At 39.8% G+C, this 24,395-nt stretch overlaps 1 protein-coding gene across 1 annotated transcript in view; it reads right to left on the reverse strand.

The window, feature by feature from the left end:
• Positions 1-24,395, reverse strand: part of NCAPD3 (non-SMC condensin II complex subunit D3) — a 40,384-nt gene that overhangs the window by 8,295 nt on the left and 7,694 nt on the right. The window contains exons 3-30 of the mRNA XM_063435680.1: positions 23,011-23,173; positions 22,426-22,610; positions 21,148-21,312; positions 20,883-20,938; positions 19,907-19,994; positions 19,416-19,549; positions 17,183-17,255; positions 16,429-16,554; positions 15,219-15,471; positions 14,215-14,277; positions 12,522-12,596; positions 10,609-10,682; positions 10,291-10,425; positions 9,690-9,910; positions 8,899-9,090; positions 8,264-8,361; positions 7,830-7,945; positions 7,608-7,715; positions 7,027-7,138; positions 6,840-6,947; positions 6,493-6,731; positions 5,858-5,937; positions 5,636-5,773; positions 5,425-5,558; positions 4,685-4,884; positions 4,294-4,404; positions 4,029-4,208; positions 3,139-3,275 (exon numbers count right to left, since the gene is read on the reverse strand). Of these exons, the coding sequence (XP_063291750.1) occupies positions 3,139-3,275; positions 4,029-4,208; positions 4,294-4,404; positions 4,685-4,884; positions 5,425-5,558; positions 5,636-5,773; positions 5,858-5,937; positions 6,493-6,731; positions 6,840-6,947; positions 7,027-7,138; positions 7,608-7,715; positions 7,830-7,945; positions 8,264-8,361; positions 8,899-9,090; positions 9,690-9,910; positions 10,291-10,425; positions 10,609-10,682; positions 12,522-12,596; positions 14,215-14,277; positions 15,219-15,471; positions 16,429-16,554; positions 17,183-17,255; positions 19,416-19,549; positions 19,907-19,994; positions 20,883-20,938; positions 21,148-21,312; positions 22,426-22,610; positions 23,011-23,173 (3,764 nt within the window). The remainder of the gene's footprint in view (positions 1-3,138; positions 3,276-4,028; positions 4,209-4,293; positions 4,405-4,684; positions 4,885-5,424; positions 5,559-5,635; positions 5,774-5,857; positions 5,938-6,492; positions 6,732-6,839; positions 6,948-7,026; positions 7,139-7,607; positions 7,716-7,829; positions 7,946-8,263; positions 8,362-8,898; positions 9,091-9,689; positions 9,911-10,290; positions 10,426-10,608; positions 10,683-12,521; positions 12,597-14,214; positions 14,278-15,218; positions 15,472-16,428; positions 16,555-17,182; positions 17,256-19,415; positions 19,550-19,906; positions 19,995-20,882; positions 20,939-21,147; positions 21,313-22,425; positions 22,611-23,010; positions 23,174-24,395) is intronic.

Raw genomic sequence — 24,395 nt, forward strand, 5'->3', positions numbered from 1 at the left:
GTGGTAAAAACAAGATAGTTTTTAAAAAATTGTTGCTTTGTCACGTAAATATTTTTATAGACAAAGACATGTGCACATGATCATGAAAACGAGCTAGTGACATTGGCGACAGCTTCTCCAAACATGGAGTAAACAGCGAGTTATGGCTGTATCTGCATTGCTCCTGAATGACATGGATACACTACAGAGTGACACGTTATCATTTTGACGGCCAAATAGCTTGAGAACGAATAGAGATATACTAAACGTGTTATTTTAAGCAATGGTATCCCCCATCCATCCAATATAGGAACCCTTTGTAGGAGAGCATAAATTGCGGAGAGTCTCAGGAAGCAGATTAAGCAGAAATAGCATGTTTATCTCCCATGTTAAAGTTAGTGTAGGACTCACCGATATTGGGGTACTGTGACATAGTGGTGGGCTTAACACAATATGGCCATATCGTGGAACTAAAACCCCATATTTGTTTGCCAAGATAGGTAATTTTAAGCAGTCCTGTAATATTTTTTGTGCGTGCTGTTCCTGTATTCGGTTTACCAGTGAAATACACCTTGTAGTCTCCGACTGAGCCAAGCACGAGGAAAGCTTACTTACACAGCCCACCTCGTCAACGCAGATGGCAATAACGAGTAACAACAAAATTAGTGTTAATCAATTTACAAACATAGTATAGCCATTTTGTATGCTAGAAAATCATATTTAAAATTGTGCCACTTTAAATATATAAACAAACAATATGTTCTCAAGTTAAAAAATTGAATATGCTTAGTCACAACTAGCCAAGGAACACTCTCAGAACATCTGATAAACTTGTTGTTCTTTTTTTCTTGTATCCATCTGTCATTCCATTCAACTACAGTGCCACATTATCTCCAGATTTAAGTTTGAGTAGTAATCGTACTATAAGAATGAACTGTACTTTAAGTGATATTTATCAGATACCATTACAGATATATCTAATGATACAGCAGTACGTTTATAGTGCAGTGTGATAAGTTTGCAGCGATAAAATTATAAACCTTTAAAGTATTAAGAGTTTATTTGGTAATCAGCATTTAGGGGGTTAAACAAAACAACATTTGGTATACGTCAGAAGCCTGGATGTTGAGCGATAATGTACTAACTAATGAATCGTTAGCATTATGTTGATTCTGTGCCACTCCTAAAGATCTATTGAAACTGAACTCTTAATAAACCCTGTGGTTTATCAATAAATTGCTGAATTGTCAGATTGTACCATAAACTCTGTCTCTGTCGAATTCCTCCCAACCAGTTGGAGCAACAAAAGTTTGTCCATAAATGGTTTGATTCCTACAGAGAAGGTTGGCCAGCCGTAGAAGATACACCGGTCAGTTAAAGAATCCATAACAAAGAGTGTATACATTTCATGTAGGTTATGCCAGGAGGTTAGTCCTTAAACCAGGAATTGTCCATGAAATTTTACATTTTAGGTCAAACTAGATGCAAGTTTAGATGGAGGTTTTTCTTAAAGCGGCACTGTCATGCCAAACTACCTTTCCCCAATCTCTTCCTCTGTCAGGATCTGTTCTTCATTTCTTCCTGTCTGCTCTAGTTTTCTTTAAAATCATAAGACAGAGTAGGGACTATTTGTCTTATGGATGTTTCCTATGCCTGACCATCTCTGACCAGCAGAGGAGCAAAGTTTGCTTCATTTCTGATGGTCAGAGAAATTTTCGCACAATTCTCACCTTTCCTCCGTGTTCCCGCGATGCCTCCTTTCACATTTCCCGAACATCCTTTCACTTAGACAGAACGCCGGCAAAACTACAGAATTTCGTCCTAACAGAATGAGAACAGTTTCTCCATTCGTGTTAGGACGCAATTCGTCACTTTGTTCGTATCAGAATTTCATTCTAATGAATGAAACTCTAATCCTATTCGTGCTGCGGCTGCATCTTGCAGCCGCTTAGTAGATAGCTCCCTGATACCGTGGGAATTAGGGAGCTATCTACCAAAAGGCTGAAAGACCTAAATTGGTCTTTCAGTCATATTTACTAATACTAAGTAAAGATTAAATTTATTTTATTTTATTTTCGAAGTGCGACGGGTATTATGGATTTTTTTGTGGGCTGAAAAATGAAGATTTTAGAAAAAAAAAGACAACATCAAATGGTAAGTTGTATTTAATTTTTTTTAAATGTACTTAGTTATTGCTCCCCCCTCACTATTTTTAGGGTGAGGGGGGTAGGTAGGCGACTGGGGGCACTAAATGGGGGGAGGGAAAGAGGTCCCCCGTTTAGTTTAATAGCCTTCACCTGCGCGGCACAAGAGGGGGGGATACTAGGGTTTTTTTGGGGGGGGGAGGGGGGTTTAACAGTGAGAAGCCACAGGCTGCTCACTGTTTAATAGACATGCCTCTACTCACGGTATAGCGAGTAGGGTCAGAATTTACTAATACCAAGTAATCTTTACTTAGTATTCGTAAATTTGGCTGAAAGACCAATTTAGGTATTTCAGTCTTTTGGCAGATATCTCACTGATACCATGGGAATTCGTTATCTACTAAGCGGCTGCAAGATGCAGCCACAATCGGATCGGAATTTCACTCATTCGACAAAGTCCCGAATTGCGTCCCAACATGTATGGAGAAACTCTTCTCATTTTGTTAGGACAAAATTCGGTAGTTTCGCCGGCATTCTGTCTAAGTGACAGGATGTTCGGGAAATGTGAAAGGAGGCTTTGCAGGAACACGGAGGAAAAGTGAGAATTGTGTGCAACTTGCTCTGACCACCGGAAATGAAGCACACTTTGCTCCTCCACTGGTCATAGCTGGTCAGGCGTAGGAAACCTCCATAAGACAAATAGTCTCTACTTTGTTTTATAATTTTAAAGAAAACTAGAGCAGACAGGAAGAAATGAAGAACAGATCCTGACAGAGGGAGAGAAGAGGAATCGGTTGGGGAAAGGTGCCGCTTTAACTCTAGAATTGTATTTCCCTGGTAAATTTGGGGTGTGGCAAATAACCCTAGTAGAATGTATTTTCTTGTATCTGTGAACGGGTTGTTATTGGCCACAAACAGAGGCCATTTACAAATCCTTATAGAAAATGTGAAGGGTTAAAGACTAACTCCCTTATGACCAAAGCTAGAAATCACCCCTCCTATCGCTCTTCCTTACCTGGGTCTCTGAGCTTGCAGAATGCCAACACGAGGTGTAGTAACTGGTGTACTCAGTGGGGTGCCTGGTCTGGCTTGCACACTGCATGGTACAGGCGTTCTGGGGGGTGTCGCACCGTTTACACCACGTGAAGACCCCTGAAAGAATTGGTACAGTAATTCTAAGACCAGTTTCCTTTTAGCACAAATCAAATCAGGTGAGTGCAGCCAACCCCCCCTCTTGGTTCATATACATATAGTAGCGTGTGTGTACAACATACATTTAAACACCCACTACATCATGTAAGCTACTGTAGGTCAATACCTGTGTTTATCTACAGCCGGTCTGAATAATAATAATAATTTTGCAGTTCATAAATATCTTTCAATTTCTAACCATACTTTTACATCTGGATTGTATCAGACTAATATTGCACCACAGTTAACTGAGCACGATTACAATGTATCCTCCTTCTGAATACAATGATATTTGTACTGGGGAGAATCGATAAGGGAATTTCTAATGTTAGGCCAAAATAGCAGAACTGAAGTAAATGATAGAGTTTGCATGTTTTTAATTTTGGCCTTAAATTCTAGTATATTCTTTCCAATTCCTAATTTAGTAAGTAAGCTCAGTTCTCTAAACCCCCCAGGACACACGGTTACTCTCATAATATCCATTGTTTGCCTTAACTCTATAGCTGCATCATAGTGCCTCGTGTTGTGCTCATCTATGCCCTTCTCAATTTGTTCTGTGTATGTCCAAAAATCCCAGGTCTGTCTCTAAAGCTTCATTCTGGGAAACAATCTCCTAAACAAAACAATCCCAGCCAATGAACCCAAAGTTTCATCTCCACCCCAGTAAGTGATCCAATGACCAGAAGTAAGTTGAGCCTCTTCACTGCCACTGACCTGTGGTGTTTGGGGAGGTTCGGCCACAGGAGCTGCACCTGATTCTACTTCTGGACTCTGATGTCTCTCCCGTTCTAACTGTTCCTCGTATTTCTTCATGTCGTACTCCAGCTCAGCCGCAAGCTGCTTGTCTGCTGCAAAGACGTCTTTTATCTCATTGCGGTAATCCTGCATCATCTCCTGCAGGTGGAATAATTGGGCATTGATTTACAGAGTGGGTCTTTCCGGTCTACATAAGTTGTCCCAAGCTACCCGTGCTACTTACCCGCAAGTAGTTCATTAAGTCTCTCACGGCAGGGATGCGATGCTGCTCCAAGAAGCCTTTCAGGGACGTGATAATAGGGATAGTGTTCTCTATAAAATTCTTCTTTTGTACCTATGCAGGGTAAATTGGAAGCCAATTTTAGGGACTGTAGACTTTTAATAATTCCATACTGTGTGTAAATTTGTACTCATACCTTGTACCCTAAGAGACCAGATTTTCCCAACACCACGATCAATTTCCTTAATTCTATACATTTTAAAATACGGTAAACATTAATACCATAACTTTAATCATACCTTCACCTACCAAAACGCAGTGAAAGGGCTCCCACAAACAGTGAAAACGCACTGTACACAAAGAATTTGTCCATTTCTCTATAACAAAAACTCACCTGAGATATGATTTTCTTCTGCGCCACTTGCATCACTGCGTTCGCCATTGCCATCTCATCATCGTCAGGACCAATGTCTTCCCCAGGCTTGGATCTCATGGCCAACAGTTTAATCTCTTTACAGCTCATTATCTCAAATATGTCAGACAGTAATTCATTTGCTTCCATGTCAATAGGTAAAACGCCATCTACAAAGCAGGCTGCGAGAGGAAGAAGCCATGAGAATATAACGGAGTGCACAGTAAGTGATTTTACACACCATTCATTTTAGTGGGTCATGAAGGTGCAGTCAATGTGACATTTAAAAAAAAAAAAAAGCAAAAAAAAGCTTAGATACTCCCCCCCCCTCCGCCGTAATCCAGGGCTAAAAGGGTATCCGTATTCTACCAAAAGCAGTCTGTGATGACTTACAAATACCACAAATCTACACTTGTGACTGCTCTGATGATCACCAATAATAGTGCCTCCGTGACAACAATCGATAACAGTGGGGAAAGATTTTTGTTATCCCCTACGATATGTTATGGCGATTTCTGATACTTGTATCACATACAGAGCTTTATCTCAACATGTAATCACTTGCTATGCAGTCCTTATTGACTTTGGCAGAGAGTTGAGAAGAAGCTAGTGTTTAGTTCAGGAGAAACTAGCAGCTTTCCTTTGACTCTATATTGGAAGGAACACACTGCAGAGCCCAAATAAGAACCAGTTGTGGAACATGTAGCAGCCCCATTACCTACCTAGAACATTTTGACTGAGCTTCATTGTAAGGGTGTATCTTTGCTCATCTGTGAAATGTTCCAACAAGAACTTGTAGATCTTCATGCGTTTATCTTTGTTCTCTGCTCCCTTGAGAGAAAAAAGAGCCTTCTCCCTGACAAACCAAACATACATTAGGATGGGAGAAGCACAGAAATACTATTGTTGGATAGACCGGACTGCAGCCCTCACCTCTCTGTCTGTGAAAACGTATTGTACTTCTCGTGCTTCTGATAAGAGTTGAAGTGGATGACGCACTCAATGAAATGCTGTGAGAACATGACCGGGTTCCTTTTCAGCAGCAGGTGAACCAGACAGAACTCCCCAAATCTGTGAAGCAAAAAAGGGGAATAAATGTGTAATGTCCCCATTGAGAGGGAGAGAATCGCTCAAGATAAGAGAAGAAAAACTTACTTGGCAATATCTGGGTCAGAATCCACGAGGACACTAACAAATCTGAAGAAAAGGGAACCCTTCCACTTTACAAACTCCTCCTGGTGGTGGGAATAAATCATGGCAAATTCAAAAACAAGTTCTGAAATACAACAAACCTTACAGATTAAATAGAAAAAGTGACGGTCATTCCCTCATCCCAGTTAACACTGCTGGAGTGCTGACTAGATGAGGAATTTAGTGAAGGAAATACACCTAATGCTTCATCTATAAGCAAAGGTAGCAACCTTCAGCACTCCAGATATTGTGGACTACATCTCTCCTGATGCTTCGCCAGCATTACAGCTGTAAGAGCAGTATGGGAGATGTAGTCCACAACATCTGTAGTGCCAAAAGGTTGCCTACCCCTAATCTTTAGTTTAAAACACGTACATGTGTGTGAATGGTCTTCACTTGGGTTCCAGGTCAATGTCTGGATGTTCTGTCTGTACAGCAGAAAACAGACATATGAGAAAAGTGCAAACGCTGCATACCCAGGGGATTTATAGCAAATGCAGGAACCTTCACATGCAAGTATCTGATTTTAATATCCTACACAGAAGGGGTTAAAAGCAGCTGCTCAGAACAGTTTCTGAGATAAAAAATATCAGCTTTACCTGCAGCAGGTTGGTCAGCATGATGAGCGTCTGCTTTCGGATGAACGGATCTCTATCTCGGAGACATACGGACACATTGGGTATATATCTGTCCACCATGGTGGTGTACCGTATGCAAAGGTCACATATCACGATGATCACGTTGTTACGAATCGCCACGTCGTTGCACACCTCTAGCTCACGGGCCAGAGCCGGGATACATTTCTTAGCCAGGTCTTCATGCTGCAGACACAACTTCCCTGTAAGTGGAGTAACCGACCATTAAGTGAAGGGACGAGCTCACGGAGCATTATTGTCAGATTTAATAGACACCACAATTCCAAGGCCCGATCTATAAAGTACCTTACCGAGTGTAATGAAGGCATGTGCACGGACCAGGGGCGGCATGTTAGAGCCTCTGAACTGAGAAAGGGGTTGGGAATCCGGTATTTCCTCACTCTCAGAGCCGCAGGAATCTGAAAATACATAACCAGAATATCAGGAGGAGCCAGGATGGAAGCAACAACCATGGGAAAATAACAGAAAACTACTGACTTTGATCCGAAACAGAACTGGCCAGAATGGACTGAACCAGCAGCAAGACTCGCTTTCCTACCCGTGCCGGACATTGCTGGGCAGCTTCCCCCAAGGTAAAGAGATACTTGACCTGTGGAATGTAAACAAAGGAATTATTAAAATGTGCTCCTTTTACTTCAAGATGCCTTTCAGGATTTCACCTGGAATTTGGATAAGGTTTGTCAAAACTCCTTCAATATTGCAGTAATAAAAACTTTTTTTGTTTCACTGGTAGCTGAGGTGTGCCCATGTTACCATTTAGCCGCCTCCCAGCACTCACTATCTTCAAAAGGGAGAACACAAGTTTTTCAGAATTTCAAAAATGTAGGTGTTTGACAAAAAACTAGAACCATAAAGACTCATACCATAACCACTAGCTGTAGTGGTTATGGTGCTTAGAAAGTCCATTTACATATAGGTTAAATATCTAATTTACTTGTGAAGTTGTATTGTCACACAATAAGGACAAGTTCTGCAATTCGATCATATTTTCTTTGACGCTGCACATTCTCAATGTATATAATGTTCACATGATAGACAGAGTCTCCATAAAAACGTACCATCAGTTCCTGGTCAAGCTGCTCGTCTCTGCAATCCGCCATCACTACAGAGGAGAGATATCCTTCACAGGCCTCAACTAAATCGCCACAAACATCATTGAGCAGATCCTGCAGGAATAAGACTTATTACATTAAGGGTATATTGCAGAAAACAAACAGGGTTCCTGCACAGAACATTATTACCCAAGGAAGGGGAGATTATCTATTGGTGTGCATTCTTACCTGTGCATTCTCAGGGCTGTCAGAATGGGCATAGCAGAGCTTCTGCAGACTCTCCACAGACTGACTAATAATCTCTGGTGTGGACTTAAACTCCTTCAACCAAGACTTTAAATGATCTACAAGACAGAGTGGTGAATAAGACAAGACATCTGTTTCAATCAAGGTGTGTGTACATAGAGGTCTATGCCAGGAACTGACTGACACGTGGAAGAGGGATCCTAATTTCATTTTATTTTGTTTAATACAAATGTATAACCATTTATCATCCGTTTGCTGGCATTGTTAGTAGAATACGTCAATGCCATTTTAAAGCCAGTGTAGCTGTGACTGTACACTTTAATAACGCGACCTTCTCACATAGTGTGATCCATATAGCTGGCTTAGGCAGTCTCCATCCCCATTACCAATGAAACAGAAACTGGAAGATAGCTTACCAATCAGACCCCTTCTGGTGTCAGCAGGAAGATGTTTGGCAACGTGACCAATCACACACAGTATATGCCCAGTAGTGGTGGTATTGGCATTAGCCTCCCTATAAAAGATTGGAATGACAGAGTCAAGCAATCACATGATGGTGTATTCGTGTTACTTTGATACGTGTGGCTGAAAAGTGTTCCTTTTTTTTTTTAAGGCTGCAGAAGAGATCTGCAGATTTTGCAAAATGCATAATTAAATGCATGCATGGTTTTCATTGGGAGTAAATCTACTAAATAGTGATATATATTGTATTTGGATAGTGGAGTATCCCTTTAATGTTACTATTAAATCCACGTATTACACTATATGTAAGTGGTATATATATTCTGTTATAACCTGAACACTACTGCAGACACAGTTACACCAGTTTAATGCTTAGACAGGTAAACTGACTGATCTGTAAAGGATTTCTCATTTTAGGGATAGCCCAAGGGAAAAGACTACAACACAAACAAAATAAAGCACAAGTCAGGAAATGCACCTTAATAATATGTGTCACAGTATTTTAAGCAGTTTTTCTTTTTAATTAGTAGCGGTTGGTTATGGTCAGGATGACAATTAAAGCGTAGGTCAGGAAAGAACATCATCGTACCTGCTGACTCTGTCCCAGGAGTTTATAACTTTGGTGTAATCCAGTTTTGGTGAAGAGCCGGCTACCTTAGCCAGAACCATCCATGCCGGAGCAGAGTGTTCGGACTCCGTGTGAGAGATCAGGTTGTTCACTAGAGTTGCTGAAAACTTATTTTGTTTTGACCACAAGTGAAAGGCTTTTGTCAGATAACGGCTGCCAGAAAGAGATACAAAGTGTTAACCAGTAAGAAGCTTAGCAGTTGGTTCTCGTGTCTTTAAAAGGTTATATACTGGTCGCTGGTATAAATATGAATTACGGCTTATTCCTTAAATTGGAAGCTGTGCAGAACCAACAAAGGAAAATGCAAGTTTTAGGCAAAAAATAGCCAAGACTTGCATTACCCATGTCAGTTCTTCACAATTTATGGTTTATTGACTAAGGCCAAACAGCAATTGGCTTTCACACCATGACTCAACCCACCCACATAACAGACAACTTTACGAGACCAAACATAGGCAAAACTATTCATTCAAAATGGCAGCAAAAGCCTGGTTCTCTATAAACTTCCACTTTCCATATGACCAAGCCATATACAACTGAGACGGTTGAAAAGAAAATTCCTCGGCTGCATCTCCTCCAGTACAATTCTCATCATGCTTTACCAGCCTCAAGAGTGACTCAGCATCAAAGAAGTTGTAATTCTAAAACAGCTGAGGATATACCGTTTGGTCTCCTCTGCTATAAAACCTCAATAATATAAATGTGGTGGCTCCCAATCTATTTACTAAAAGGTTTGAGAATGAGGTCCCCACCTGAGCTCCTGGCTTTCCGTGGTGAGCAGAGTCAGCAAGTCCCACGTCAGTTTTTGTTTCTCATCGCTTGGCCTGTAGCGGTTATAGTGTGTGATACTCTGCAGCATTAGCTTTTCCAGACATTCCAGTGCTTTCTCCTGCACTGTGCTTTCCGTGTCCAGTACCACAGGGACCAGGCCAGTTAGCCAGGCCTTCTGGATCAAGGTGTTCTGTGGCTGAGCCTGCAAGGTAATCAGAGACAACACAAACCCTTCATTTTGAATAAAAAAATAAAATAAAAAAACCTGCATAAAGTAACATTTATTTTTTAAATGTGATTTACAGCTTGCACTAAAATATAGGTTAAAACAAGAGAAGGCTGGCGAGGCAGCATGGAATTCCAGCAGAGAAAAGAGACTTTGTGTAGGGTGAAGGCCAGCGTTCATGCAAGGGGATGGGATTAACAGAGCAAGGACACGCGATTAAATGACCACACAGCAATCCAAACAGCTTTTGCACACTAAATGTGAATGAAAACTGTGTTTCACTGTAAGTTACTAAGAAATCAGTCATCATTCCTGCAATGAATCAGTACGTAACTGAACTATAGACGTAAACCCACCAGGAGAAGTTCAGTCAGGGACGTCAGTGCCTGTTTGCGCACGGACAAAGCAGGATCTCGGCAGCGGTCTTGGACAGTATGAAGGTCCTCTGAGCTACAGGGAATCAGATTAAACTTCAGGATATTGACCAGGACCTGCGTATGGAGAAGAGTGGACACAGGGTGGGCTAAAGGAAAATTATCTCTCTAACAAAGAGGTGCTGGCAAAATGTAAAAAGTCTGTGTGTAACTTGAATTCAAGAACACACTTACATCAGCAAGTTAAACATCCCAGAGTCCTCTTTAGCATAAGATGATAATAAAAGCACAACGTTTTACCTGAAGGGCAGATTTCCTCACATTTGTTTTCTCATCCCCTGCTCTCTGCCGCAGCATCGCCAATGTATCGGTTCCTGTTATAGAATAGAAACAAAACAATTGTCAAAAAACATTTAATTCACTGACCAGTCAAATCATCATATTCAGGGGATGAAAAAAGACCCCAAAGCCTTTGGCAATTTCACCATGGGACTTACTGGCGGGGTAATTCCAATGAAGTATAAATTCAAAATTAGGTATTAAATAACGTTAAGTACCATTTAAAGTTCCAGGGTTATTCACTAAATGGTGATTTGGCAAAAAATCACCAGGAAACTCCAAATCTAAGGACAAAATAGGAGATTTTTTATTTTTATTTGGATTTGGCTAGTTTGGCCAAAATGTTAAACTTCCGGGTACATTCCTGACAGTTCACAGTTTAGTGAGGATCCGTCTGTACAGTGTGACTCTCATACACGCAGCTTGAAGGCTTCCCAGCCTGCGAGGATAGCTAGATAAATGCAAATTAGCACAACATGTGTGAATTTGTTCCGTTCATTCCTTAATCTGGTTAGTCTAATTAGCCCCCAGAATTATTGCTGCACAGGCCAAACCGATCTACTGCCTTACGGGTAAAGTACAGCATCAAGCTCTGCACAGCATATGCAGGAGTTGGCAATGAAAGACCCAAGGAGACGGCAATGCCACAAGGATGACAATTTGTTCCATTTGTCCGGCCTCCGCTGTGAAACCAGCAGTAGCCCACTTTGTTTTGTAAGCCCTGACTGGCTACGACATTAGTATCAATATCTTAAAATATACAATTTCAAGGGATTTTTTTTTTTAGCTTAAAAAAAATTTAAAAGTAAGGAAAACAAAAACACATTAGGGAAGACTGTTCAAGTCGTATTGACAGGCACATTTAAAAATTTTGCTCTACAGAAAGAAAACCAGGTGTATCAGTCGAGAGCCACTCTGGCCAGGCAAGTGAAGATGTGGTGGAATCTCGGTAAAAATAAATTTAGTAGGCCGAGATTACCACGTGGCATGTGTACGTGCATATGCTGACGTATCGATCAGTTGGTTGCACGAGGCAAGATACGATCAGTAGTGTACGGAGCATGTGCGAGAATACAGGATGTAGTATTCCCCCTCCTCCATTGTGCTGGACAAGCCATGCGGTCAAGCAGGAAGTTAATTCTTATTTGTATTGATTGGTCAAGAGAATGTGCGGGTGGAGCTTAATATGGGAGGAGTTATGTGCCTATATAAGGAGCCTGCACTATTGTCCGGGGCTCAGAACTTGTTGTATTTTGGTGACATTAGTCCCTCTGAGTCCCGATCGGTGAACCGAATAAAGAATCTCTTCCTTCCTGAAGAAACCTGTGTCCATCTCTCTGTGCTTGGCTTCCGTCAGTTTCTCCGGTATCAAAGAGTGTTTTTTTTTTTTGCAAAACAAACACCCATCTTTAGAGTTTTTTTGCTCGCTGCAAATCTCCAGGATTTTCTGATTGTGCAGTGAGTTCACCTCACATCATGAAATAGCTGAAAACTCGGAGCCAACCCTAGTAATCAATCTCAAAATCTGAGCCAGAAAGGCGTTATGGAATGTGTAGTTCAGCATTTGGCAGGTGTTTCATTCATGTAACTGGATATAATGCTCTTCATGCTTTGCCATAAATGGAGATCTAGATGGCCAAACAAGGAGAAAGCCATCACAGGAGGTGGGGAGTTGCATGGGGTTTTGCCACAACGGAGAGATGGGAGACAGGAATACTGGGGCTCCTTCCACCATAACCTATACCAGCATCAAAGGTTAGTATAGGGCTTGGAGGGGCCTTTAAAAAGCACAATGGAGATTCCTTGAAAAGCTACCAACGGTATGACAGTATGTATGCAATAAAAAGAAATGCTTTACTAAGCAGTATACTTGCCATCTGAGCTCATTGAGTCACCACCATCTGTTACTTCAATTGTTTTCAAAGCACCCAACGTCTTGTGAGGCTGACCTGCAAAGAATACAATATATAGAAAATGGAAAATATTCCAACCCAAGTTTCATCCGTTCAATAATCTAGAAAAGGCACGGTGAAAATGTACTGGATGGCTATAATGGTTCGTTAAGGGATACTACAGTAAAAGGGCTCAATTCTAGCATGCATTTAAATGGTTTGAAGCACAGAGTAGCTTGTAATAAAAGTATTTTAAGTTTGAGATATAGATATATACATATAACTCTCTCTCTCTCAACATTTTTACTTGCCACTAGCCAATGGCGAGTGAAAATGTAGCCCAGGCAAGTAGAAGTTCTCCCCGGAAGGCTATTCTATGGCCAGTAACGTTTAAGGTCTAGGAAGTAGCAGAGGGCCTTTTAAAACCTGTGAGTATGTATATACTTGTCAGGGCTCAAAATTTCCACTCATCACTATCCCTGGTGTGTAGAAATTTAACAATGATGTAGGACATGGACTCTACAGCATGGGTTCTCAACTTTGTCCTCAAGGACCCCCTACCAGTCCAGGGTTAAGGGATTACCTGGGTGTGTCTAAGGTGTTTAGAAAAAGAAAAAAAAAAAAAAAAACACCTTAGAGTCCAAGGTGTTTCCCCCCCCCCCCTTTTTTTAAACACCTTAGACACACCCAGGTAATCCCCAAATCCTGGACTGGTAGGGGGTCCTGAGGGCAAGGTCGAGAACCCCTGCTCTACAGGCTTGTTAATCCAATCATGCAATTTGTAAAGAAGACAATCTTAGTTAGACATTTCAGGATAGTGGCCCTTTAATACTACGCATTGGATTTCTTATATGCTAGCCGATAAAGCACACTGGATTATTGAATGATACCCAGTTTACTAAACTGTGATCAATGAACCTGCCGCAGTACTTTCTCTTTTACCAAGTTGCATGGATGTTTGACAACAGCTGCAGTAACATGGACAGTAAAATAAAATAAAGATATATAAACCATGGCTATCCCACAAGCATTTTTTTTATTTAAAAACAATTAGGACTAGGACAATTATGTGTTTCAAATACATTTTGTGGCTTAAAATATGGTCAAATAATGTGTTGAAATTGGGAGGGCTTAGATTTCATTAAACACAAAATTGTGGATCATTGACAATGTCAGTGTCAGGGTTTTCCAAATTCAGCTATTTTGGCCTAAAACTTGCTATTCCCTTGTCAATTCTTCCCAATTCCCAGTGTTGGTAAATAATCGCCAACTTTTTATACATCGGGCTTCACGTATGCCTGATCTCAGCTAAAACTTACACAACAAACAAGTCTAGGAAAGGATTCTTATTATGTTCTAGTCATGTTTGTTAAACAATTAAAAATAATAGACATGTGACTGCAAGAAAATGAGCTGCTACCGAAAACAGGGCACATAGTTTCATCATGTTTGGACCAGAAACATCAGCCAGACACGATGAATCCTGCAGCTGATATAAACACAGATGCTGAGGATGAATAAATACCTGCTAAATGTTCCAAAAAATACTCAATAAAACTAAACTGAATGGCAATCTGTTCCTGTGCTTTGTAGGAAAATGCAAGGAACACTTTGCCAACTCAAATTAATATTTTGGAAAGACATTTTCTTTGGAAACAAAAGAGAATTGACTTGCCATCGCTGCTGTTGACTGAAGGTTCACTTGATACAATGGTCCCCATCGTGATACGGCAAGTACCTGTAAATGGAGCGAAAACAGTGAAGTGAAGCCTGCATGTAATCCATTTACTTTAAAGTGACATCTTAGCATTATCAGTAACGTGTGTGGTCAGCTAAGCAGAGGAATAGTTTGTATTGAGCACATTTAGTTTTCAGCCAAAATTCAGGGGATATTATAAAGACTGCTGTCTGAAGAGGACATCAGTGAATGATCAAAACAGGAAAGCATTACTTCAACCAAAACACAGTGCTTTAAATAAAATACAGTTTTGGTCAAATTAACTTTTCCTATCCTGCTCCCCAATTTAAGAAAATAAAATAAAAAATAAAGCTCAAACTCACATCTGTACCAGTGCAGGTAAGTTCTCTCTCAGCCTGATCTGTCTCAGCCAATGTCACCCCCCTTTACTGGAGAGGAGGGATGTAGGTGGGATGACATGGGCAGAATGGAGGGAGGGAGCATGCCGCCAGTGGACACCCGATAGCAGCTTGCTGACGTCAGATGTCTAACATGCACAGAATAAGATGTTGCCTTTAAAAATGTACTGCATGCATTAGTATTGCCCCTTACTCTGATTGCTCTAGGCTTGCTTTAAAAAGGGTTAAAAGTGAATCGTCACCTTTATCTTAACAGTTGCTTTGTCTTCAAATATTATCCAGCTCCCACTGACATTTTGGGGTAAAAAAAAAAAAAAAACATTTTCCTATATATAAATGTATTGAATTGCCACAATCTGGGCTAAAACCAACAAGGTTTTTATCTTACTGCATGGGGGTAATTTATTTAACTATCAAATAATCATTTGACTATTAAAAACAGGCTATGGTGAAAAGGCTGAACCCCTTCAGGATCAATAAAGACTCAGAACTGTTAATTATAACAAAAGTCGTTTGTCCTTGAGATATAGAAGGTCGCCACATTCCTTCCATATAGACAAGCTTGCGGCCACCTTTACTTACTGCGTTGGAAAAGCTCCTGCACTCCCTCCAGGGCCGAGGAGTCATTCTTTTCCAAGCACTGAGCCAGGCACGATAGCGATTTGCTACGCACGGTGGGAGCTTTGTCACAGCAGCGGCTGAAAACGAGGGCTTGAAGCAGGAACTTGTGCTGCAGGAACTTTAATTTCTCAGGAGGGAAGAGCTCATTGGTCTCTCTCTCAGGTAACTCCAGCAGGGCAACAGCAACTTCAAGAGCAAAGACCCTGTAAGGTATCTGAGGGGCACAAGAGGATCTCATTGAAGACTGCACCAAAGGGCTCTTTGGGTTATTCAGTACATTGTGAATCGGCAGGAATTAAAAATGTAGGGTCAACATCTAGAACAATTCAAAATCTGCTAGTCATAGCTGGGCTATTTTTGCCATTCCGATCTCAGTTTGATAGAATTTGTATCAGTTTAATGAATAATCCATTATGTTTTAATAAATAGAGTTCCATATACTCGGTATGAATAGTAGAAGATACAAGCCAGCAGTCACCCGGCTGGCAATTGATACTATGATACTCTTTTGAAATCCCCATTAGCAGATCTCATACGTAGTGCCATTTGACTATTTGTTTTTATATTATCCAGGTTACTCTTATTAGGGTAACAGTTTTAGCATCTAGTTTTAGGTTCACTTTTTGTACATTAGCACTTTTGGTTTTCTTTGGCATCACATTTATTTATAATAAAATATATTTATGTTTCTTCAGTTTGACCAGTTGAGTACTTTGTCTGACTGATATTCTACTTGTAGACTTAGACACTCGTTCTTGGTATTTAGAGTTTACTATCTACATTACCTAGGTACACTACTTCTTGCTCTTTTACAAGCCAGCAGAGTATTTATATATGACGGGGGTGAATACACATCAGCAACAGATTAAAAATAAATACTATTCTAGATTTTCAGAGGCAAGGTGTCTTGCATTAGATATTGTGCCTAATACAGGAACATTCAGGGCCATTTTCTAGGATATTATTTAGGGGAGGTGTGCTGTACACTAGAGCCATACATCAGCAGCAGGACACTAATGATAATGGAGGAGAGTTAATAATATTAAGAGGAAATAAAGTGCTTAAAAGTTTCTCGGAAGGAAACGAAATGCCCAGTCTATTGTGACATGCTCAGCATTGTTAAGGCTATAAATACAGAGTAAGGATATATACAATCACATGTGGGTCTTGCCTTGGAGTTCTGGGAGTATTTGTACAGCCAATCAATGAACGAAGCATATTCAGCATTCGGAAACTTCTCCAAGAGTTTCACCAGCACCTGAGCAGCGCTTGTGCGATAGTCTGACTTGTCCGGGAACTAAGTGAAAGGAAAAAACCAAAAACATCCAGCAGATTAAAACAGATTCCTCTACTGAAAGAGTAGATTACGTTCGCATGCAAACCATTTGCTGAGCACGCTGGGAGTTTTTATACCAAATGTAAATACTAAGAAATAAAAATACCTATTACTGGTTTTAAAAAAACTAAATAAAAAATAAACCAGACCGTATGCTCCATTCCATCTAACATGTAGACGACTTCGATGCCACACACTGCTACTTGATGAAAACAAATCTTGTGATTGTTTTCGTATAAAATATTTTTTTATTACGTTTGTGATACCAGTGACATATTAATTATACATGCACACACTATTATACACGGATACACGAAATATATATAGCTCCGTCACAGAATGTTAGAAGATACCTAGGACAGGATGAAGGATTTCAGCGGTTTCCTGGTTAAAGCAAATATTACTCAAGGAGAACCAGAACCTGCATATTGAACATAGTCTACGATGGGGCTTTGAGTTTCCCTTTAGTGTAAAATTGGCTGATCTCTGCAGAAACAGACTTGTAATTGGAGCAAGGTGATTGTTTTGTGAGTGAGTGACCCCTCTTCATTCCGTGAACTTTGGCCAGACCTTGAGATTTGGTTATTACCTTGACACAGATGTGCTGCAGCAAAATATGCAACACGGGAAACGCCACGTCCTTCAGCTCGTCCACCACGAAACTAGATAACAGATACAAAAAAAAAATCAGACGTGACCTGAAGCACTGTGTTATCTAATCCCATTGACCATGGTTACATAGCACCATCTTGTGGATACAAATATGCATTTCATAAGAAGCCTTATGTGTCTTGCCAAGCTGTTGTATTATTATTATTATTTATATAGCGCCAAGAAACTCTGCAGCGCTGTACAATGGGTGGACTACGGAAACACCTACTTAGATCTTCCTAGCTATAATCTCTTCCAATATTTTTTTTTCTTTGCACTTATCCTTTAAATGGGTAAATGTATTTCTGCTTTATCTTTTACACCTGTTTACCATCTGTCCTGTTGCTGTAATCTCAGTATCACAACACAGAGTTGGTATACAGTCTAAAGCAGAAAAGCTTCAGGCTTTCTGAAGAGTTGATCCCTTAGAAACTTGTCATTATAAACTACTACCATTCCAATAAACAAGGTATTACAAGCTAATGCTAACGGCAAACAATTATATCTATCAGGAAAGGTTAAAGGATCTTAACATGTATAGCTTGGAGGAAAGACGAGACAGGGGGGAATATGATAGAAACATTTAAATACATAAAGGGAAACAACACAATAAAGGAGGAGACTATATTTAAAAGAAGAAAAACTACCACAACAAGAGGACATAGTCTTAAATTAGAGGGACAAAGGTTTAAAAATAATATCATGAAGTATTACTTTACTGAGAGGGTAGTGGATGCATGGAATAGCCTTCCAGCTGAAGTGGTAGAGGTTAACACAGTAAAGGAGTTTAAGCATGCGTGGGATAGGCATAAGGCTATCCTAACTATAAGATAAGGCCAGGGACTAATGAAAGTATTTAGAAAATTGGGCAGACTAGATGGGCCGAATGGTTCTTATCTGCCGTCACATTCTATGTTTCTATGTTTCTATACCAGCCTTTACCCAGTGTGTAGGTTTTTCATGTAAAGTGTTTTATCTACGGCATATTTAGTTTTCAAACCAGAATCTGCACCAGTAGCAAATTAATTTCCCTGCTTTGGGCTTTTCAACTCAATGATCTGGTGTTCTTAAAGTAACATTCCACAATATATTTCATGGTTTGATATCCAGATAATCAGTGAAGCAATAGGGTCAGTTACATTTGAGGGAGCAGAGAGGAGGGTAGGTAGTGTAGATGTGGAGGTGGATCTGTGCAGGGATCTTTGATTAATTTATTCACAGCTGTATGAAATAGTTACGAAGTATGCTTCCTCAACAATATTTTTTAAACAGTTTCACAGAACGATTCATTTTTAATAAACCCATTTCTGGCCAGTGCAATGACACAATCTCTTCATTTCTAGAGTATAGGCATGGATTTAAAAAAAACAAACAAACAGCAAACCTACCATCTACTAATGTGTATACTATAAGATATTTTATACTGGTTTATGTTTCTCTTTAATGACTACGTTTAGCTGTCAACAAGCCATCTACCTGCACCACAAAGCATTGGACAATTCTGTTCAAACACGGCCTGTGTTTGGCTTGGATTGCAAGGGCTACAAGATGCTAGAACGCACTAGGCTGTAGGACTTGGTGATGCAGATAAAAACAATTAGGTGAACAGCACTAGATACGTAAAAAGGAGAGACTGAAATCCAAAGATGTAGATCTTGAAATAAAAATTAGACAATGATAAAGCAATGTATAATAACAATAGTATACATATATCTATAGTGCCAAAGGAATACTCACACTTGATGATCTCTATGCACTTGAGAGCCAAGCAGAGCTGATACCCTTAAAGAAATCCATAGACGGGGATTATTCCGTCCAGGCTCAAGAAATGGAGCTTATACAGCTCTCCAAAGTGTGAGTGTTCATAGATATACCTATACTATTATTATATATTGCACTATTATTGTGTCCTTTTTATTTTATGTCAATCTCTCCTTTTTTACGTACGTACGTAATATATATATATATCCAGCGCTGTTTAACTAATTGGTTTTATCTGCTTTGATTTATTTTTCACAAGGTTGAGGGAACTCCTTGTTGGTGAATTACAGCTATTATCAGATAGAGAGCATTTATCTCTGTTTTATTGTATTTTGTATGACTTGGTGAGTCTTGTGATAGCAAAAGGTACCACACAGCAGCTCACTCAGCCAAGTCACTGTGAAACACACCTGATGAAGCGGATTGCTTGGTTCTTGGCACTGGTCACAGGGGCGCTGATCACTAGGAGAGCAGAAGAAGAACCGTCGCCACTTTTCATCATTAGGAGAACGCTGAGCAGTCGCTGAAAGAGACGCCTTAAAGTCTGCAAAACACACAAAGATATACATTTGTTCAAAATAAAATGTGCCAAAACACATTGATATATATATATTTTTATCACTTACTAGTAGACAAAAATACACAGTTTGAAACAGACATGTAGAGTTTAAAACAAATTCAACATAAACTACTAGCAAATGTATAGCCAAGAACTAAGCCAGAAGCCTTAGGGCTTTATTACATATTGTTTAGATATTTTAATATTTCGAAATAAAAAAAAAAAATATATATAAAAAAAAATAATATCAACAACTTAATCTAAACAATGTAAAATCAAAAAGTATCCAAAAATATTAAGACGAGGCCTTAATGAGATGGCATACCATAAAAAAGTCTTTACCTGGTTTCCATTGCCATGAATGGGCAGACACAGTAGCCACAGCCCATGGTACGACAGTTCCGGCATATATTTCATACGGTTCACAGAGCTACAATAAAAGAAAACACAGTTTTTCCTTCGAGTGATGGTTACATGTGTGCTTACATCATAAAAGCCATGAGTAAATCTGTCTCGTATTTCTAAAACAATTAAAATAACAACAGGGAGTATAAATAAGGACTCCACTGTAACGGTTGACCGAAATACTGCGACTATAAAAAGGGGGGGGGGAGAGGGGAGTGAAGGCTGGATAAAAGGATTGGCCTGCCATATTCTTATTGCAGCTGCGTTGCTCATACCTTGTTATTAGAAATCAGCTACTATTTTATCAATAAAAGTGCTGATATTAGAACTCGAAACAAAAGGTACGAGTTGGCGTTGCCGCAACCTTTATCAAAAAAAGATTCATTTACAGTTTTATTGGAACAAATAGGGATGTGAAGTGAAAGAAAGTTACTCCTGTAAGCAATGCTAAACTCTGGGCAACAATATAAATATATGTTTTTTTATATATTCTGCAAAATAGATTATGGTTTTCTTCTGAACAAACTTGATCATATCTAATTATGGATGTAACCCCCATTGTCCCCTATCCCCGTTCATTACGTTAATGTATAAATTTTATTATTCTTTATTGCCATGTTATATCTATTGTTATTAATATATCTTTCAAAATTCTTATCTAAAAATAATTTCTATATTGTATATACAGAATATCGTAACCTTACTCCTTAGTTTCCCTCCCACCAAATGTCCTCTTATATTGGTTCCCTTTCTCTACAGATAAAATGCTTTGATGTAACCCTTCTGGTACCGAGCTGGTTAAGAATTCCCACCATATTACAAAAAAGCCCACTAAATAATTGCACATAAACACAGATAGATTACTGGTCACATTACATTCAAACAATAGAACTGGCAGCGTTCATGGACTTACAGAGAAAATGGCAGATCCTGGGGGACGCTTTCAAAGCTAGTCATGTTGATAAAGACCTGGAAAACAGACAATCATGTTATTTTGTGATTTTTGTAAAAGGGTTACGAAGAGCAAACCAACTATATATACACACACAGATATATGGTGTGTCTTTATCCAGTTGGTTACCAAAAGATAACCTTCTATTCAATTATATTTCTGGTAAAATCTAATGGATGGAAAATTTCCTCCCAGCAATGAAACCGATCTATCCTTCTGTGCTCACCTGCATACAATGTAATACACTCTCCTGTTTCTCTTTCAGAGAGAACTTGGACAGAAGCCGTAAGAAATTCTTCATGAGAAGAAAGATGGAGTCCCTGATGCTCATGAGGTCACGGTTCGAGAAATAAACTGCATCTTCATCCTCTTCTTCAGACAGATCATTCAGCTAGGAAATTATATCAACGATAGTTACAGCACTAATAAACACAAACTATTTCCTGTCACAACAATGGTTTACAAAGATTTTTAAATATTTATTTCACTTCCATAAGTATAAATAATGATTTCTTAATCCCTTGGACAGAATCCTATATTGATCCCTATTGATTGGAACAGGTATGTCCTATTGATTAAGCTTCCCTAGCACAATGGAATATCTGGATACTGTTTTGCAGAATTAAACAAACAAAAAACTGAAGCACTGTAGGTTGCTGAAATGCTATGCGTAAAAAGTTTTTTTTTTTCATTTTATGAAAAAAAATTAAAAAAAAATAGTAAAATAATGCAGATTTCAATAGAAATTGTCACTTTTATAAATTAACCTTGTTACACCCCCCTGGCTGTCAATCAGACCACAGGTTCTGTTACTTTCGGGTTTGTTTAGCTCAATGGAGATAAACTCAAAAGGCAGCAATTGCCCAGAGCACCTGCCTTGCAAAGACTTCTCATTGAGCTGCATTAAGAAGTCTGTGATTGGACAGCCACAGAAAGTCTGGGCGGGATTAGAAGAGGAGGGCTTGAAAAGGCTGTAGACAAGAATCTGACGGTTTTGCAAGCTGTCTTAGATACCCATAATTAAATGCATGTACGTTTTCATTGATATATCTACTAAATAGTGAATTTATTTTAAATATATGGGCGTGGAGTGTTCCTTTCATTGTGATATATTATTTTATGCTAATCATCATCATGCTAATGCCATAATGTTGGGTCTGGTCCAAAAAGTTAAGAATAAACCTGCCAAATAGTCAACATGTATATAAAACATAATAGCCTCCGGACTAATCACCCTGTCCTACTGGCATTGAGTCATTTTATTACACCGTTATATTAGTCAGATAACACAATAGTATTCTGGGATTGAGCCGTGTACAATATGGTGATGTGCATAAATCTTAATATTTAAAAGCATTTAATAGCCACCTTAGTGCAAGGCGTACAGTAAGTGGAATAGCGTACAGTAAGTGGAATAACGTGCAGGAAACAGACCATGACAGGCACACATTCTAACCACCTTTGTTCTGTAATAAAAATGCTCCTGAGCAGTCCCTTATCTTACCTCCGGGACCTCTCTCCGAACTGGTCGAGGTCTCTTCCTGCCACCACGGACTTCCGACTGCGAGCTCTTCAAAGTTTCTTTCTTTCTCTTACGATTTGACTCAGGATCCTGGGGCCAAATTTTCTCCATAGCGCTCACACATTTATCAAACAGGACTGGATGAAAAACCTGGTTAGCAACGCTACCTAAAAAAAAAAAAAAAAAAGAAAGAAAAATGGTTTAGGTATATTAAATCACTTTGTCTGGCAGAAAAAAAACGGACTCATCAATGACGCCTTTTTCCAAGGACAGAACTGGACTGTGCTAAATCTTTACACCACTCCTCCCCCCAACCTCCGCCAGGGCCGACGCCATTATAAAGGTGGCCAAGGGCATACAGAATTTTCAATTTCGGACCAGAATTTTCATTTCGGTGCATTCCTTCTAGATGCAGTTGATTTTGAACATTTTTATAATTGTGTAATTTTGACAGAAGTGACAGTTCGTCTTTAAAAACCAAAGAGGCCAACAGAAATCCCTACTATAAAGTTATGCATGTAATAAGAAAAGAGAAAGTTCTATAAATACTAAATATAAAAAGATTACCTGGAATTTCTAAAAGCAGTAAGTAGAGACCAGCAGCGTGCAAGGCGAGTGTCCGCTGAATAACATCCGCTTTCTTACTCTCTCCCGTATGAATAAAGTGGTAGAGCACCGCAACCAGGGAGTTTGGGCAAATTTCATTCTCGGCAAACAGTATCCAAACACTCTGCAGAAAGTGGTCAAATTGGCGTGAATTAACTGCAGAGTCACTTTGCAGGAAAAGCCAAAAACCAAACCACCAAAAAACCCACAAATACAAAATATACAGGGTCATTACAAACCGTTTCATTATCAGGACAGTACAAAGAACAAGAGGTTATCCATTGATATTTGAGGAAAGATGATTTCACCTCAAGTTAATGATGTATTACAGAAAGAACAATATAGGCATGGACTCTTCTCTCTGGGCAGGCAAGTACTTTTTTGACAAAGCAGGATTTTCAAGGCTTTACAGTAGCAATCAGGAACCATTACCACTACTGGCACACATTCCCAAATAATACTGGCCAGCTAGAGATGAAATTGACATTTATTGCAAAAGGGCATTTTACACTTTAAATATATCAGAATACAAGGCTAGCATTGCTGGATCCTCTGTGGGCTGTCTACTGGACAGCCTCCATAGAAGCTTCCTCTGCACCAGGAGGAAGTGAAGGGAACTGTATTTTCTTTCTCCCGGCACTGAGGCCGCACAGGGGAATGGCAAGCTGGCAGGACACTGGGTAACAAGTGCTCTGCTCGCGGCACGCCCCTATTCTGCAGAGCCGGCCTCCAGCTCGCCCCATGCCGCAGAGCCAGCTGCCCGGCCGTGCACCTGCAAAATCACCTGTACGGCCTCAGTACCAGAAGAAAGCAATAACAGTTCCTTTTGCTTCCTTCCGGTGCACGGAGAGCAGCACGGGGCTGGAGAGGAAGAGAGTCTGGAGCAACGGCAGCCTAATACCATTAGTCGCAACCAGTCCCACTAACCTGATGTAACCTGCACCTGCCCAGTCCCACTAGACGCCAGGGAAGCCACCCTCCTGAGCCCACAAGGTAGGAAAAAGGAGGGTGAGTAAAAATATATATTTTTTATTTCTGTTTGTGTGTATCTGTTATGTGTGTATGAATCTATATGACTGTTTAAGTGTAGCAAATAATAAATACTTTGTGAGTGTGAGAGAGAATGGGTGTGTCTGTGTATGTGTGTGTCAGTGAATGTGAAGGTAGCCAGCCCCCCTCTGATTGCACGGGAATGTTGTTTTTACACTCCTTTTTTCCCCAACGCTGTGCCAGCTGGCCCACCTGAATAGCTGAAATTATCAATTACCAATCAGCATCTTCTCATAAAGACGCATTTAATCAATGCACATCTATGGGGAATGTTCAGCACCTCCATGCAGAGGGTG

Source organism: Pelobates fuscus, chromosome 11, assembly GCF_036172605.1.
Source record: "Pelobates fuscus isolate aPelFus1 chromosome 11, aPelFus1.pri, whole genome shotgun sequence".
Taxonomy (NCBI): domain Eukaryota; kingdom Metazoa; phylum Chordata; class Amphibia; order Anura; family Pelobatidae; genus Pelobates; species Pelobates fuscus.